The sequence below is a fragment of the Manacus candei genome, unplaced genomic scaffold (genome assembly GCF_025592945.1).
Source record: "Manacus candei isolate 608988 ecotype Guabito, Panama unplaced genomic scaffold, ASM2559294v1 h1tg000131l, whole genome shotgun sequence".
NCBI classification, from domain to species: Eukaryota; Metazoa; Chordata; class Aves; order Passeriformes; family Pipridae; genus Manacus; species Manacus candei.
Window position 1 is genome coordinate 41234 of NW_026138179.1, and position 15688 is coordinate 56921.

General features: G+C 51.3%; 1 protein-coding gene and 1 long non-coding RNA gene across 2 annotated transcripts; one reads left to right on the forward strand and one right to left on the reverse strand.

The window, feature by feature from the left end:
• Positions 1–151: 151 nt before the first annotated feature.
• Positions 152–15527, forward strand: COG4 (component of oligomeric golgi complex 4). Its single transcript, XM_051771333.1, has 19 exons — positions 152–338; positions 857–939; positions 1632–1746; positions 2539–2713; positions 3323–3516; positions 3988–4093; positions 5172–5329; positions 5889–5947; positions 7379–7512; positions 8037–8155; positions 8524–8690; positions 9329–9494; positions 10967–11029; positions 11485–11601; positions 13159–13251; positions 13558–13641; positions 13968–14069; positions 14444–14572; positions 14805–15527. The coding sequence occupies exons 1-19, from the start codon at positions 192–194 to the stop codon at positions 14937–14939; spliced, it is 2346 nt and encodes a 781-aa protein (XP_051627293.1). The 5' UTR covers positions 152–191; the 3' UTR covers positions 14940–15527.
• On the reverse strand, positions 4105–7383 carry LOC127462613 (uncharacterized). Its single transcript, XR_007900502.1, has 3 exons — positions 6581–7383; positions 5657–5925; positions 4105–4509 (listed from the first exon to the last, which is right to left on the reverse strand). It is a non-coding gene; the product is annotated as an uncharacterized LOC127462613 (long non-coding RNA).
• Positions 15528–15688: the final 161 nt, after the last annotated feature.

A 15688-nucleotide genomic window follows, 5' to 3' on the forward strand; every position in this document is an offset into this window, starting at 1 on the left:
GCAGCCGATCCCCGTACCAACATCCCCCACCCCCCGCCAAAAAAAAAAAACAAAACCTCAGCCGCCTCGAGGCGCAGAGCGTCACCCCCAGCGCTGCCAGGCGGAGCCGTGCGGCTGCCAGCGCTCAGGCACCGCTGAGGTCAGCCCCGGCGGGCCTGGCTGCGGTGCCGGCCGTGTCACTGAGTCCCAAGATGGCGGCGGCCACGGCGCCGGGCGCGAAGGCGCCGCGGGGGGAGAGCGGCGGCCCCGCCGCCTCCGCGCTGTCCATGGAACGCATCCAGTCGCTGACCGAGCTGGCGGACCTGGAGGCCGCCTACAGCCGGCTGTGTGAGGAGGAGGTGTGTGAGGCGGCAATCGGCGGGGGCGCCGCGGAGGTGTTCGCTGCTGCAGCCCGCTCCGTCCCGCCACCGCGGTGACAGGGAGAGCGAGTGCCTCGCTTCACGGCTCCCTTAGTTTTCTGGATCCTTTCCAGAGGTGTTTAATACGCACTCGGTCGTCCCCGGGGCCCGGTGGGCGGACGGTGTCGCCTCCGCGGGTCTGGTGTCCCTGGATCGCGAGTAGCCTGGAGATTCCGAGGCCTCGTTCATTGAAAACGGCCAGGGGAGGAGATTGTCGGTTATCTGGCTTAAACATTGTGTGATGAGGTTCCCATAACCGATATTTTAAATGGCAAAAATATAAAGATTTATGGTATTAAAATGAGAGATCAGAAAGGATTTATTTGTCACATGAGTTCTGGGAAGCACTAATGCCTTTCTAGCTCTGTGTCCTTGACTTGGACATAGGATCTGTGATAAATTGCTGGCCTAGGCAGAGAGGAAGTCACACAAGGATTTCTTTGTCCTTTTTTTTCCAGAAAGTTGTGCAGGAAGAGCTGGATGCCCTTCTGGAGCAGCAAAGCACTATAGGGAACAAGATGGTTGCTCTTCAGCGCATGGGGTTAGTGCTCCCCACTCTCTCCCCTTCCTTCTCCTCACTGCACAACCTGAACATTCCTTTCAGCGTTGTAGAGGAACATTCTCAGGAAACATCAGGCTTTAAATCAGTTTGTGGCAGGGAACAGCAGTTGAATCCTCATCCCCAGGGCCCCAGTCTTCTCAGCAGCACTGACAGAGGGGACTGCTGTGCTGTCACACAGACTGACCTGTTTTGGTGTAGGCTGGGTGGGTTTTGAAGGTCTCACCCCAGAGATTGCCAGTTTTCAGCATCAATGCTTGGATCAGATGTCTTGTGTCAGGTGATGAAGTATTACTGCCTCTTCGTGGTGAGCTTGTGCAGGCAGTCTGGAAAGTCATCCATGTGGAAAGTCATCCTCAGTGCCCTCGTGCCTGGTAGAAGCTCAGAGCACAATTTTACAGCCTTCATCTTTCCCTTCAGAAGTGGAGACTGCCATAAAGCCCCAGTAGCTCATCCATGCCCTGTCTGATAGCAAGACACAATCAATCTGTGCAGCCCCTTCCAGAGCAATCAGTCTGTCCCATTCTGCTGCTTTGCCCCTGGGGGAAAGGCGTGGAATGGGAGGGAGTGTTGTGCCAGGAGCAGTGGTGTCTGCAGGAATAACCGCCCCGCTGTCGCACACCGTCCGACTGCTCAGTGCCTGCACCTCATGTTCAGTTCCCTTGTGTTCCCAGCCCTAATCTGCAGCTGATCGAGGGGGATGCCCAGCAGTTGGCAGGAATGATCACCTTCACCTGTAACCTGGCTGAGAATGTCAGCAGCAAAGTCCGACAGCTCGACCTTGCCAAGGTAACTGGGTGGAGGGGGCTTGGGACTGGGCACCACCAAACGGTGTTCTGTGTGCTCACAGCACAACAGAGATGTGCTCTTTTCTCTGCTGGGCAGGAAACTGCTTTGTTCTTTATTTGGCAGGATCTTTCTGGGCTCCTGGATATTTTACGGTATAACAGTAAATATCCTAGAATCCCAGAATGGTTTGGGTTGGAAGGGACCTTAAAGCCCATCTTGTTCCAACCACCCCTGCCATGGGCAGCGACACCTTTCACTAGACCAGGTTGCTCAGAGCCCCATCCAACCTGGCCTGGAACACTTCCAGGGATGCTGCCCCAGCATCCCCTTCTGTCCATGCAGCTCCTGGTTCAATATCCTGGATAAGGTGAGGGCAGCCTTCAATGACACCCTTGTCAAGCACTGAGGACAGTGGAGATGGTCATTGTCACCCAACCTGGTCAGGAATCTGGGCTGTTCTCTTCCTTGTCCAGAGGCAGGCTGAGAGGTGTCAATCCCAGCACTCAGCACAAATCAAACCAGACAACCTGTGGTTGTCTCTCTGGCCTGTGCCTGTTTGTTGTAGCAGATCTGAGCTCAGCCTCAGTTTTGACAAATGCTGTTCCTCTTGCAGAGCTGTTGGTTTTATGACTTTTTAAGTAGTGTGGGGTTTCTGCTTACTTAGTTGTTTATTGTGTAGAGAAGTATTGCTTCAGTCTCTTCCTTTTTCCCCCCCCCACTGTCTTCTCCTCACACTTCCCTCTCCCTGGTCTGTCCCGCAGCAGGAAGCTTTACTGGGTGCCTTTCTTGCAGAACCGCCTCTATCAGGCCATTCAGAGAGCTGATGACATCCTTGACCTGAAGTTCTGCATGGATGGAGTTCAAACAACCCTGAGGAATGAAGACTATGAACAAGCAGCAGCTCATATTCATCGCTATCTGTCTCTGGACAAGTCAGTGATTGAGCTCAGTCGTCAGGGCAAGGAAGGTGAGCTCTGCTCATGAGGTGAAGTCACCCTGATAAGTCACCCTTCCAGTAGCACATAACTAGAGACTGCATCATTTCCCATGGCAGATAGCCCAATAGACAAAGCAGAAGATCTAGTTCTGGCCAAAGTTCTTTGTATGTTATAGACTGACTTTGAGGCGAAGTGTTGTTAAGTTGGAATTAACATCAACTGAAAGAGGAGTTCCTGGCACACAGCTTTAATAGTATTTCAGGTGCTAACTAAGCAAAGGACAAAATGTTCAGGTCAAAAGAAGTAAGAGAGAAGGCCCTGTCAGGGAGAACTGTTGCAGTGTTACGGTGGGCTACCAAGCAGACCAACTGGAAATCAAGGAGTAATTTGCCAGATCCTTAGAAGAAACGTCCTGGTGGATGTGTTCTCATCTTCCATGGAAAACCACAACATTAGCTGTGTGTACATCACACACCTACCTGTCTTTCTTTGCCTATAGAGAAATTCCAGCGTGTCTTCTGCCTTCTCACCCTAGAGCTGCACAGTGTTGGTCTCTCTCCTGGGGAAAAAAGTAGCTCTGGATACAGCACTAACATTGTGCTGTCACTTTTCCCTTTCTTTTCTGTCCTTTTGTCCAGGAGGCATAATTGATGCCAACCTGAAGCTCCTGCAGGAGGCAGAGCAGCGCCTGAAGACAATTGTCACAGAGAAGTTTGACACAGCCATGAAGCAGGGAGACCTGCCCCAGGTGGAACGGTTCTTCAAGATCTTTCCCCTGCTGGGCTTACACGAAGAGGGGCTGAGCAAGTTCTCTGAGTACCTCTGCAAGCAGGTAACAGGGTCTGTGAAACTGGTGTGGCCTGTCTGGTCATCCAGGGGAAAGCAAAACTCAGTCTCTGTCAATGGATGTTGTGCAAAGAGGTTTTGGCTGGGGCTTGTTAATCTTAGAAACCAGTACTGGCCTCAGTTCATCTCTCTCCCTGCATTTTGTGTCCTGGGATGGGCTTTCTGGTATCTGAGTACAGATCCTCGGGGCTGTTTGGCTTCTCCTTCTGTGTCTTGCTCTCTGCACTTGCTTAAAGTTCATACAATGAGCCTGGAAAGAGAAGAACAAGTTTCTGTCTTTTCTCAACCCTTGAGTTTTCCACAAAAGAGGAAAGGATCCCTGTTCAAAGGAGGAACAACAGCAATAGCTCTTGCAATGGGAAGGCCAGTGAAAGCTGGATAGGGCAAGGACAGGGGACCACCCTGGGGATGAAGTAAACCTTTGGGTGTTCAGCTGACTGGTCCTGTTGTCATGCAGGTGGCCAGCAAAGCAGAAGAGAACCTGCAGCTGGTGATGGGGACAGACATGAGTGACCGTCGAGCTGCTGTCATCTTTGCAGACACCCTGACACTCCTCTTCGAAGGTAATCTTCCTTCCCTCTTTCCTGATGGATTAAAAATAGTCCCTGATGAGATTGTCCATGAATTTAAATGTTTTTAATTTTGGCTCACAAAATGCCTCATTCCCCATTGAGCTGCAGACGTGTCACACTCGAGGGACAGGGACAACACCAGCAGAATTTATTCCAGCCAGGAGAGGGCATCACAATAAGCAAGTTTTCCTACCTACAGCTTGCACAGGCACGAAGTGGATTTGCAAAGGATTCGTTGGGTTCCTCCAGGAGTCAGACTCTTCCCATTCTCTGCATCCTCAAAACGTATGGGTATTCCCTGGAGGTTTCTTCAGACTTCCAGCTCTCCAGACAAACAAATCAGATCCCTTAAGGCTGAGCAGCTGTTGGTGCCTCCAGGCCTGGCTGTTCAAGAAGCAGCATGGGAGCTTGAAAGCAGGGAGAGAAGGGAAATATGAATGCTCTGTGGGAATGTAGCCAAAGACAGTAATTGAGATTCTGTGACTATTAACCATCTTCTCTATGAAGTCTGCTCTAATTCCAGGCTGCACCACTGCCAAGTCTCTCTCCTAGCCTGGCACCCTTAGAGCTTTCTTGGCAGTAGCATTAAAAGAGGGGGAGTGTTGCTAAGTCCTGGAGTAGAGAGTTTGTGAGAAGAAAGCAATATTGTAGAGAGACCTCCTTGGAGATGAGCTTTTCCTCCACGGAGTTCTTGCCTTTACTAATGCTTGCTCTCTGTGTGCCCAAGAGCCATCCCTAGGCTGATCTTTCCCAGCACTGCTCTCCTGTAACTTGGTGGGTGCTGAGAGCTCACACTGTGTTTGGGTGGCAGTCATGCCCCTGTCAGGTTTAGCTTGTGTGGCTTTCTCCTGGGGAAGCTTTGTACCTTGTTTGCTGGGAGGGCAGCTGGCACACATGGCATAGCAGGAGCTCTCTTTGGGGAGAGAGAATTGGCTTCTACTCCAGGAGACTTGCACTGCAGTGATTACAGTAAACAGTGGAGAGGATGGTCCGGTCTGTGGACCTGGGTAGCTCTGCTGTGCTCTGGGAACTCCCGGTAGAGTCTCTTTTGCTTCCCCTCTCCCCACAGGAATTGCTCGCATTGTGGAGACCCATCAGCCCATCGTGGAGACCTACTATGGGCCAGGGAGGCTCTACACCCTCATCAAGCACCTGCAAGTGGAATGTGACCGGCAAGTGGAGAAGGTGGTGGACAAGTTCATAAAGGAGAGGGACTATCACAGGCAGGTAAGAGCAGCGTGACACTGGCTGGTGCAGCCAACTGCAGCCTCTATCCAGCTCCGTGGGGCTCCCACTGTCACAGAGGCAGCAAAGTTTGACCTTGTGTATTAAAAGAAACCTTGCTTTACTCCATATTTATGATGATGGCTAAAGGGGTTCAGCCTGTAGCTGTTCCTTCTGCTGCAGAGAAGGACTCATTGGGAGCGTGGTAAAGGCACCCTGGGCACAGGATTCTTTGCTGTGCAGGTCTGTAGGGTGCTTTCAGCACACCTTCCCCACTGGCTTGTTCCTGCTTAGATGCAGGACTGCCATAGCTGCCTCATGGTCACATACCTTGGTGCCTCTGCTGGAGTCCCCTCCCATTGTCCTCCCTGGCAGGACGAGCTCTTCCTTGGAGGAGGAGGTGAACTGATGCAGTTCCCTTCTCTGGCAGTGCTTCCTGCAAAGCATTCCTATCACCCCCAGTGAGTAAGCACTTCCTTGGGCTACAGCACGAAGAGCAGCTGGTAACTCCAAGTCATCAGCAAAGACTGGTGACTCTCCCTTTTTTTTTTTGTGATTGCAGTTCCAGCAAGTCCAGAATAGCATGATGAGAAGTTCTTCTGCAGAGAAGATTGAACCAAGGTACAAAGAAGTCTTTATGCGCTCTAACCTTTCACTCTTGAGCTGTTATTAACACTACTTAGCATTTAGATAACTCCCAGTCTTCCAGAGGTTTTGTGGCTACTAACACATAAAATCCAATTGTTAGGTGCCCTTCTCTGCCCTTTCATAAAGGCAGCTTCTGACTTGGGGCTTTATTTTGCTTAGTCATTACTTTTAAGTCTCAGCACTGCTGGAGGGCTGGCAGTATCACTGCACATGAAGGACTGAGACTTTAGTTGCCTGTGCCCAGTGCTCTTTGATGGCCACAGTACAGTCCCTGAAACCCACAAAATGGAGCAGCTCCCTGGGCAGATAATTTGTGACACAATCAGGAATAAATCTGGGTTTTATTTAACCTGTACTGCTGCTGCAGCAGCAGCTCTGAAACATGGGTTTCTTGCTGATGAACCACAATGCTTTCAATTTCCCTACTTTTCTTATCTTAAATATTTACATAACCTTTAAGGAAGGCCATTTGCAAGTGCATCCAGCCCTTCTGGCACTGCCTGACTTATAAACATGCCTTGAAAGAAGACTTTGGTTCCTCAAGCAAGATCTGTCTGTGAGCCTGCATAACTAATTGTTTCAGTGGTAATATAAAGATGTACTTACTGTTTGCTCTGAGTAACCATCCCAGGTTTTCTGACCTTTTGCTTTTTCATCTCTAAAATAAAGATAATGTTTCCTTGTCCCACAGTTGGGCTGTGAGGCTTTGAGCAGGATTTGTAAAATTCTTTTGTGCACACTGATGAAAAAGCTGCTGATGTGACAGTCTTTCTTTTTTTTCATGGTCATGTCTGATGTGACCACAGCATTCTGCACATTGTCACATGCTTTTTTGGTCTCACATTTCCTGAGCTGTTGAGCTTAATCAGATTCTTCATCATGTTCAGAGAAACACATGGATCTGTGCACAAAAGCACACATGAGGAGATGGCAGGGACCAAGCATTTCTAGCACTGGCTGCTTGGGGCTCACAGAACTGTAGCAAAACTGAGGTAGGAAAGGACTGAGGAAGGTCTTTAGTCCAACCTCCCACTCAAAGCAGGGCTCATTTTGAAGTTGTAGCAGGTTGCTTAGAGTCTTGCAGTCCTTACCACTGTGATTTTAATGTGGATGTCCTCACAGCTATGACGAAAAAAGAGGGGGAGCATTGCTAACTCTTGGAGCAGAGAAGAAAGCAGCATTGTAGAGATCCCCCTTTGGAAATGATTTTTTGGGGGACATTTTGATTGTGTGTGCATTCTTTGCACAATTATTCTGCTGAGCTCTGCCACTCAAAGGCACAGATGGAAAGGGGCAGTATTGGTCTTGCAATGAGAGAACAGAAAACACACTACCTGACTGAATTAAATTAGTGCCTCTCCTTTTGTAGTGTTGCTACCTCGGTTCTTGCTCTGTTCCTTCCAGGGAGCTTGACCCCATTTTAACAGAAGTCACCCTGATGAACGCCCGCAGTGAGCTCTACTTGAGGTTCATCAAGAGACGAATAGTAGCTGATTTTGAGGTGGGAGATGCCACAGCCTCAGAGGAGGTAAAGCAAGGTAACACCTTGAACACCAGGACTTGCAGGCTCTCTGTTCATCGGAGCCAGAAATGGAGATATCTCTGAGGCAGTGGCAGAGCAGAGTGACACAGGATCTGCAAAGATGCTTTGGGAGCATGCTGTGGAAGAGGACTGTGTAGCTTGACCTCTCCAAACCTGTTTTCAGCACTGGTTGTTCCCTCTAGCGGAGAAACCAGCATTAGGAATGACTGTAGAGTATAACAAACAAGGTCCCCAAAGAGAGGGAGGGACATTTGGTCACCGCAGGCACAAATCCTAAAGGTGGAGGCCACAGGGAACACAGGCTCGGGGTTTTGGTACTCTGTGGAGCTCTGGAAATCATTTTTGTCACCTGCAAAATTCAGCTCAGCAATTTCAGCTCCACAGTTGAGGCCTGTGATTTCTTCCAAGTTGGGCTTGGCAGGTGTGTGTCCCTTGGGTGTCCATCAGAGAGGTAGCAAGGGGACTTGGTGGAACTGCTTTCTGCCATTTGGTCCCTGCTGATGGTTCTCTCTTCTGTAGAGCATCAAAAATATCTGGACAAGCTCCTCAACAACTGTCTGCTGAGCTGCACCATGCAAGAGCTCATTGGCTACTACATCACCATGGAGGAATACTTCATGAGGGAGACTGTCAACAAGGTAGGGCTCTGACTGTGCTGAGAAACTCTCCGATGGTTCTCTGTGTGTGCTCCCCAGTCCTCTGCTGAGCATCCCACGGGAGGGATGCAAGTACATGGCAGGTCTGCAGTTGTTGGGAAGGCCTTTTGTTTCCCTTGGCCTTGAAAAGCAAGTGTTTGGTTCTGAACTTTGGCTCCAGACATACCCGTGGGTATCTTCCTGAGACAGATCTTCCAGGTCTGTGGGCTCCTGAAAACTGAGTGCCAGCCCACACAGGGTACAGTCCCACTCAGGGTGAAGGGGGCAGACCAAGTTTGGTCTCACAGCACTGCTCTGAGAGGGCACCATCACTCACTGGGCTCGGGGCTCTGAGACAGCTTTCTTTGCAGGCTGTTGCCATGGACAGCTACGAGAAGGGCCAGCTCACCTCCAGCATGGTGGATGACGTGTTCTATATAGTGAAGAAGTGCATTGGGCGTGCTCTGTCCAGCTCCAGCATAGACTGTCTCTGTGCCATGATCAACCACTCCACCACTGAGCTGGAGTCTGACTTCAGGTAATGCCAGTACACCAGGTTTGTTGTAACGTGCCTGCACCTCACGTTCTTCAAACAGTGTTTGCTGTCAGGTGGTGTTCCTTGTGTTCTTCACCTTTGAACCTCTGATTTGTCATGCTTGCAGGAAGCAGTGGCAGGTGGGCTGTGGGAAGCTGGAGCTGGGCATCTTTTCTCACACTAGTGGTGATCACCTGTAGGACAAACAGAAAAAGGAATCTCATGGCCCAAAATCCCTAGGAGACCAAGTCACCACATAGCATTGGGGTGCTACTCTGCTTGATGGTACATGACCACCCCTAGTGTTCTCTGGGTTCATTAGTGACTCAAACTTCGGGTGAGCCTGCAGAAATTGTCCTGCTGTTTTTCATCCCAACATGGGAGTGGGGAACTGACTGAAGACTGCAAGCATCTGCAGGCAGGATATTTGAGAAAGCTCAGAATCTGGGTGGTTACGTTTTTCTTTCTGCCTTTAGATGCTGGCAGGAGATACTTGCCAGCCCTCTTTTGTCCCCATGAAGTCCCACTTACCTTGTCCAGGTCCCAGCTCAGACAGAACACTGTCCCCTGTCACAGAGCACAGTTCTGTTGTCACCTGCAGTTATTTGCTCTAAGCCCTGGTATGTTCTGCTTGCCCATAGGGAGGTTCTGTACAACAAGCTGAAGCAGGGCTTTCCAGCCACGACCTTCCAGGACTTCCAGAGAGGAGTGACCAGTGCTGTGAACATCATGCAGAGCAGCCTCCAGCAGGGCAAGTTCGACACCAAAGGCATTGAAAGCACCGACGAGGCCAAGCAGTCCTTTCTGGTGGGTTTGGTGGCTGTTCTGGTGTGGAATGAGTTGGGGTGGGGGGAAAGACAATGGGGACCTCTTGGGAACAGCATTGGTGTGACTATGGTGTCCAGAGAATCTGAAAACCTGTTCAGGTATGGTGGGTGGCCTGACTTTGGATGTTGGTAGATGCTTCTACCTCACCTCATGTTTGTAGGGCTTCCACACCAAGTCACAAGTGTGATACCATGAGTGTCTCTTGGGCTGCTGCAGTGATGGTTCCTTCTGGGCTGGGGAAGAGTCTGAGCTCTTTAGAGGTGTCCATCAATCCTGTTCTTCACAGGCTCTGCACAAAGGTGGTGGGGGAGCATCTCATCCACACCTTCCTCCAGATAAAAAGGTTTCCTGGCCCAAGCTCAGGGCTCCTGCACTTTGACTTAGCATGTTGGAGAGTTTCCATTAGAGCAGGGTTGTTTGCTCTGCCGGGCCTGCATGATCCTCCTGTTGCCTTCTAACAGCAGTACTGCAGCTCCCTGTGTGCTTGAGCAGGCCAGAACGTGGCAGGGAGCATTAGAGACCCCTCAGAGAGCGTCTCTGTCTTCTGCAGCATAACACATCCTTCCCCATGGTGGGTTGCTGTATAGACCTTGCCTTGTGGAAAAGACCTCACTGGGAGAACATCTCTGGCTCTGCCCTCTCAGGGTTTGAGCAGACCTGTGGGCAGGGACTGAGAGCACTGGAGAGGGGCTGGCTCACCTTGGCTCATCTCCTTCTCTGTAAGTTGCTGTGAACAGCCAGCACTGAAGAGATTCCTTGGAACTTTCAGTGTACAAAGAGAGAAGGCAACAAAAGGAGCAGGAGGGACTGAACTCTTCCATTTCATTGAATTCTTGGTTACAGGTGTCTGCATTTCTTGAAGCAAAGGGCTCAGAATGTCAGTTCTCCCACTGAATTTCCTCATTCATCTGTCACCTTGCCTCATTTCCCTGTCTGCACAAAGCCCAGCCTTATACTGATGTTTAGTTCAGCTTCAGCAGGTAGAGAACAGTCTGTTCAGGGGAGAACAGACACTTACCTGGCAGGAGGGCTGCTGATTCCTGCATAATTACCTGTGCTTTCCTGCCTCCCCTCCTGCTTCAGACACAGTGTATAAACCATTGCCCTCAGCCACTCTGGCTCTGTTCTTCATGACACATTAAGCTGGGGGTACACCATGGCTTCCACCAGTCACCCACAAGTCAGGCTTCACTGCAGCATCGTGGGCAGAGTGATGAGAAAAAGGCATAAACTGTCTCAAACTCTGTGCTAGCTGCAGGTTCTGTAGTTTGGCTTCATGCAGCTCAGTGAACCTGCAATGCTCGGATCTCACAGTAGCAACTCTGTCCCTTAAATATTTACATTTCAGCCTGTGCTGTTGGCAGGGCATGGAGTAAACATATGGATTTGAGGCTGAGGTGCTGAGAAATTCCAATGGATTCTACTTGGGTTTGTTTTGATTTTTTCCCCAGGTGACCTTAAACAACGTGGAAGTCTGCAGTGAAAACATCATGACCCTAAAGAAGACGTTGGAGGTGCGGTCTGTGTTCTTCACTGTTTTTTTTCCTAAATCAGATTTGTAATATCCTCCCTTGGTGGGGGTCAGGTAAACCATCTGGACTTTGATATGCCCAAATTCCTGAAGCCTTTGCCCTCCAGCCTTAGGAAAGCAATACTGAGCTGGCAGAGCAACTTCCAGCTGATGGCAGCAGCCGGAAATACCATTTCCTCCAGCCTGACCAACCTGGTGCAGGAATAAAATGCACATCATGGAGAGGCTGTGCTTCTCTGGTGCTGGGCTAGACAGCCCCTGGCCTCCTTTCCTGCTCTCCCTCTCTCTCCCCAGCTGGATCCAGCTGCCTGTGCCTTTGCAGGGGCAGGAGCTGTCCTAGCCCACGGGCTGGTGGGCATCCAGAGCTCGGCAACACGAGGGGATAGAAACTGCCCAGGTTATTAATTTGCAACTTGCTCACGGATGTCTTCCCTGCAGAGTGATTGCAGCAAACTGCTCAGCCAAGGCTTTGGGGGTGAGCAGGCACAGGCCAAGATTGAGAGCTGCCTGTCGGACATGGCTGCTGTCTCCAACAAATTCCGTGACCTGCTGCAGGTGAGTGCCTGGAGGAGTTGCTGCTGGCCCCCAACACAGGCTGCTGGTGTCTTCAGGGAGAACTCAAGCAGGAGTCAGGTCAGCCCAGGACCTGACCCCAGGAGTGCTGGGTAGGGGTGCAGTCAGCTTTGAGGCGTGGGAGCAGCCCCAGCCCGTTTGCACAGCTGCACCAGCTGGTGACTGCAGAAAAGCACTGGAAGCAGCTGCAGAGCCAGAAGGAATGTTGCTCCATTTGTCTTCACTCAGTATGGAGTTGTAGTTGGTTCAGCACTTTCAGGAGAAGAAATATTAATAGCATTTCCATCTCCTCCATTCTCCCTCGTGGCACAGCACATTGTCAAGTTGTCCACAACCTCACTAAGTAATGCTGAAGACAAGCAGTTGGTAGAAAAGAGCTGCTCTTTTCTCAGGTTTCTCCTCCTTTCCCAAATGAAAATACTCCTCGGCATAGAGTCTGGCTGAATCCAGTCTCCTGTGGCATCCTGGGGCCTCTTGTCCTAAAATTTCACAGTGGTCTCTGGCAGGGAGAGACACAGGAAGACCTAGTACCTCCTGTGGAAAGAAACCAAGCAAAAAGAGAGTATTTTCAGCCAGGTTTGCCTTTGTTCTTCACAGAGAGGCCAGGCTATTTTTCATTTGGCTTTGCAGTTCAGGGCAGCCAGATGTCTTCAGAGCAGCATTGCCAGAAAATCCTCTTGGTGCTTGTGGTCTGTATCAAAACCAAAGAGCTTGTCAGTAGGGAGTAAAACTCTCCAGACTAGCTCTAGTGCAGTGTTAAAACTGGCTGCAGCGCAATCAAGAGGCTGAGCAGCAAGTTCCTCCACTGTATGAATCACACACACATTGAATTTGCCTTGGAAAAGGGCAATTGCCAGCAGGGCCTGTTCACAAATGCCAGTTTTAGTGAAAAACTTCCATCAAATGCCAGGCAGTATCAGTACCTGCATAGTTTCATGCTGGGTGAGCTTACTGAGCCAAAGGGGGGTATCTGAGAGGAGAGGCCTTTGAGAGCTCTTGAGCATCACAACGGACAGAGGAGGCTTTGCTGACAACCTGCTGCTCAGGGGAGATGGCGTGTTGCTGGGGTTATGATTAATGCAGGGAACTCACTGTGGGTACAGCTTTTATCCTCCTTTTAGCTTCTCCTACTGAGCTAAGCTGCACTGGAGGTGGGAGGCATCAGCTGAGTGCAATCACATTGACCTGGCTGGTGCTGAGTGGAAAAGCTGGAGTTTGTGGCCTTTCCTGTGTGCCTCACTCCTGCCAGGAAACCTCTGTAGCTGTGCAGGATGGGCTGGGGGAAGCAAGAGCCCTTCAGACCAGGCTGCAAGTCAGCACAAAAGCAGCTTCTGGGCCAACATCCTTCCTCTTCTTGTTGTGGTGTCCTCAGAGCCTGCCAGCACTGGAAAAGTGTGGGATTTGGGACTTCTGAGTTCAGGTTCCTGTGCAAGTCTGCGGGTCGGTTTCCCCAGCTTGCAGTGAGGATGGAAGCATCAACACATCCTAGCTGTAAAGGTTTTGTGCCTCACTGTCCTCTCCTCTTGCTGTCCCCCTCAGGAAGGTCTCAGTGAGCTGAACAGCACAGCCATCAAGCCCCAGGTGAAGCCCTGGATCAACCTGTTCCTCTCTGTCTCCCACAACATCGAGGAGGTAAGGCTCAGTGTTCTCTGCTTCCAGCTGTACCTGGGCATTCTTCATCCTCTGCTCAGCAGCACAGTCAGAGCAATGCATTCATTCTCCTCAGTTACCTGCTGTTTCCTTGGCACAGAGCAACAGTAAAATACCCAGATCTTCCTCTGCAGCTGAGCCTGGAAAGGGACATTTGGCTAGAGAGGAGCTTGAGAAAACGGAAAGGGTGCAGAGCTGCTCCAGGAGGAGCAACCCTTCCTGTCCTCTGGGCTGTTGGCTGCAGTTCACTTCAGGCCACATAAACAACCTTTTGCATTTCACTATCAGGAGGAGTTCAGCGACTACGAGGCCAACGACCCCTGGGTCCAGCAGTTCATCGTCAATCTGGAACAGCAGATGACAGAGTTCAAGGTGAGAGGAAGGGAGGGAGATGGCAGCCTGCCAGGTTTTAGCCAGACTTCCATGTGGCATCTCCCAGCTCCTCCCCTGCTCAGGGGAATGGCAGGCAGAGATGTCCTCCAGTGCCTTGCAGGGCTTTTAGGGGTCCAATCACCCCCTTCTCCTGCAATTCTCAAAGCCTGCTTGCAGCCCCCATGTGCCTGGATCACTTCTGTGGTGCTCTCCACTTGACAAGCCTGCAAGTGATGGGTCGTTATTTGAAAGCTCTCCTAGACTTGGGGTTTGGGGACCTCTGCTCAGTTTTTCTTGACAAGAGTGACACAGGTTTCTGCTTCCAGGCTGGACTGTCTCCAGTTATTTACGATACCCTCACTGGTCTTACAACCAGTCTCATAGCCATTGAACTGGAGAAAGTGCTGCTCAAATCCACTTTTAGCAGGGTAAGCAAAACACCCCTCTACCCTGTAATCTGTTTTGACTCCAAACCCTTTGTAAAGGGATGGGGCAGGTCAGAGGCAAATGTTACTCACTAAAAAGCTCTGCAACCACCAGTGGCCAACTCAGGGACATCCTGTATTACCACCCACAAGGAGAAAGCGTGTTATGTTATAGGCCTGAGAAAAGATGGCACCAGTAAGGGGGGGTGGCTTTAATGGTGGGTCTAAGCATAAGCCATTTTAAGCTGCAGTAAATGGTCTAACTGGAACCCTCCTGCTCAGAGACCTCCCCCTGCTACTCTATGACTTTTAACTGTGTCTTTGGCACAACCCCTGGGCCTGCTTGGAGAGGTAACAGAGCTCCCTCGTGCCCACAGCTCGGCGGTCTGCAGTTCGACAAGGAGCTGAGGTCTCTCATAGCCTATCTCACCACAGTCACCACCTGGACTATCCGCGACAAGTTCGCCCGTCTTTCCCAGATGGCCACCATCCTCAACCTGGAAAGGGTGAGCTGCACTTGGTCTGCTTTTACTGGGGGATTGTGGGAGCCCCAGCTGGACTCCACGTGGCTTTACTGAGCTCATCCAGGTGTCGTCACACCTCCAGGGCGTGGGGAAGCTGGAGAAGTTGCCCCGTGCCTGATGGGTGCTCACCTGCGGGGGTTAGTGGCAGAGTTTGAACTCACCTGTGCGGGTAGTCTGTGCTGAGTCGTCTCCTACAGGTCCCTTCTTTTTCCAGGTGACAGAGATCCTGGATTACTGGGGCCCGAACTCGGGCCCGCTGACCTGGCGCCTGACGCCGGCCGAGGTGCGGCAGGTCCTGGCTCTGCGCATCGACTTCCGCAGCGAGGACATCAAGCGGCTGCGCCTGTAGTCGGTCGGTGCTTGTGCCAGCACCACACTCGAGGGAACGGCAGGAGACCTGCAGCCCCGAGGCCTGCCTGGGCCCTGCCCTGGCTGGCTGCTACACAGCATGGGGGTGGGGTGATATCTGCCCTTCCACTCACATTCCTTGGAGCAAAGGGCTTTCCTGGGCCTGGCAAGAAGAGCTGACACCCCTTTGTGGGAGCAGAAGCAAGGCAGCAGAGGAATCTTTCTCAGAACACAGGCTAGTGCCAGCTCCTGATTCCCTGCACTCTGCTCCCTGTGGGAGGCCACAGGGCAGGACACTTGGGGGCTGCTGTGGCCCAAAGATGGGTCTGCAGAGCTCTGCCTGTGCAGCTGCTGCAGTCATGTGCCCTCTGTGCCCCCAGTTCAAGGGTCAGCTACTGGAGTCACAAATCCTGAGCCCTGGTTCTCTCCTGGTGGTGGTGCGGACTGTTCTGCTGAAGGGAAAAGGAGTGATTTCCTTGGGAAGGTACTTGAAAAATCACTAGAAAGCCTCTGTGGGAAGCAGGGCTGTGTCCCTGCTGGCTTGCTGTGGCCTGTACAGCTACTCTGTAAATAAACCTCACCTGGCTGAGCTGCAGTCTCAGGTGGTGTGTGCATCCAAGGGCCTGGAGAGATGCTGGACAAGAGCTCTGCTCCATTTCTCCTCTTCTACCCTCGCCAGGGTATCCAGAGGATCTTCCTGTCCTGCCTGATGCTGTTCCCATCACCTAGGGCTGTGGAGGGCAATGACCA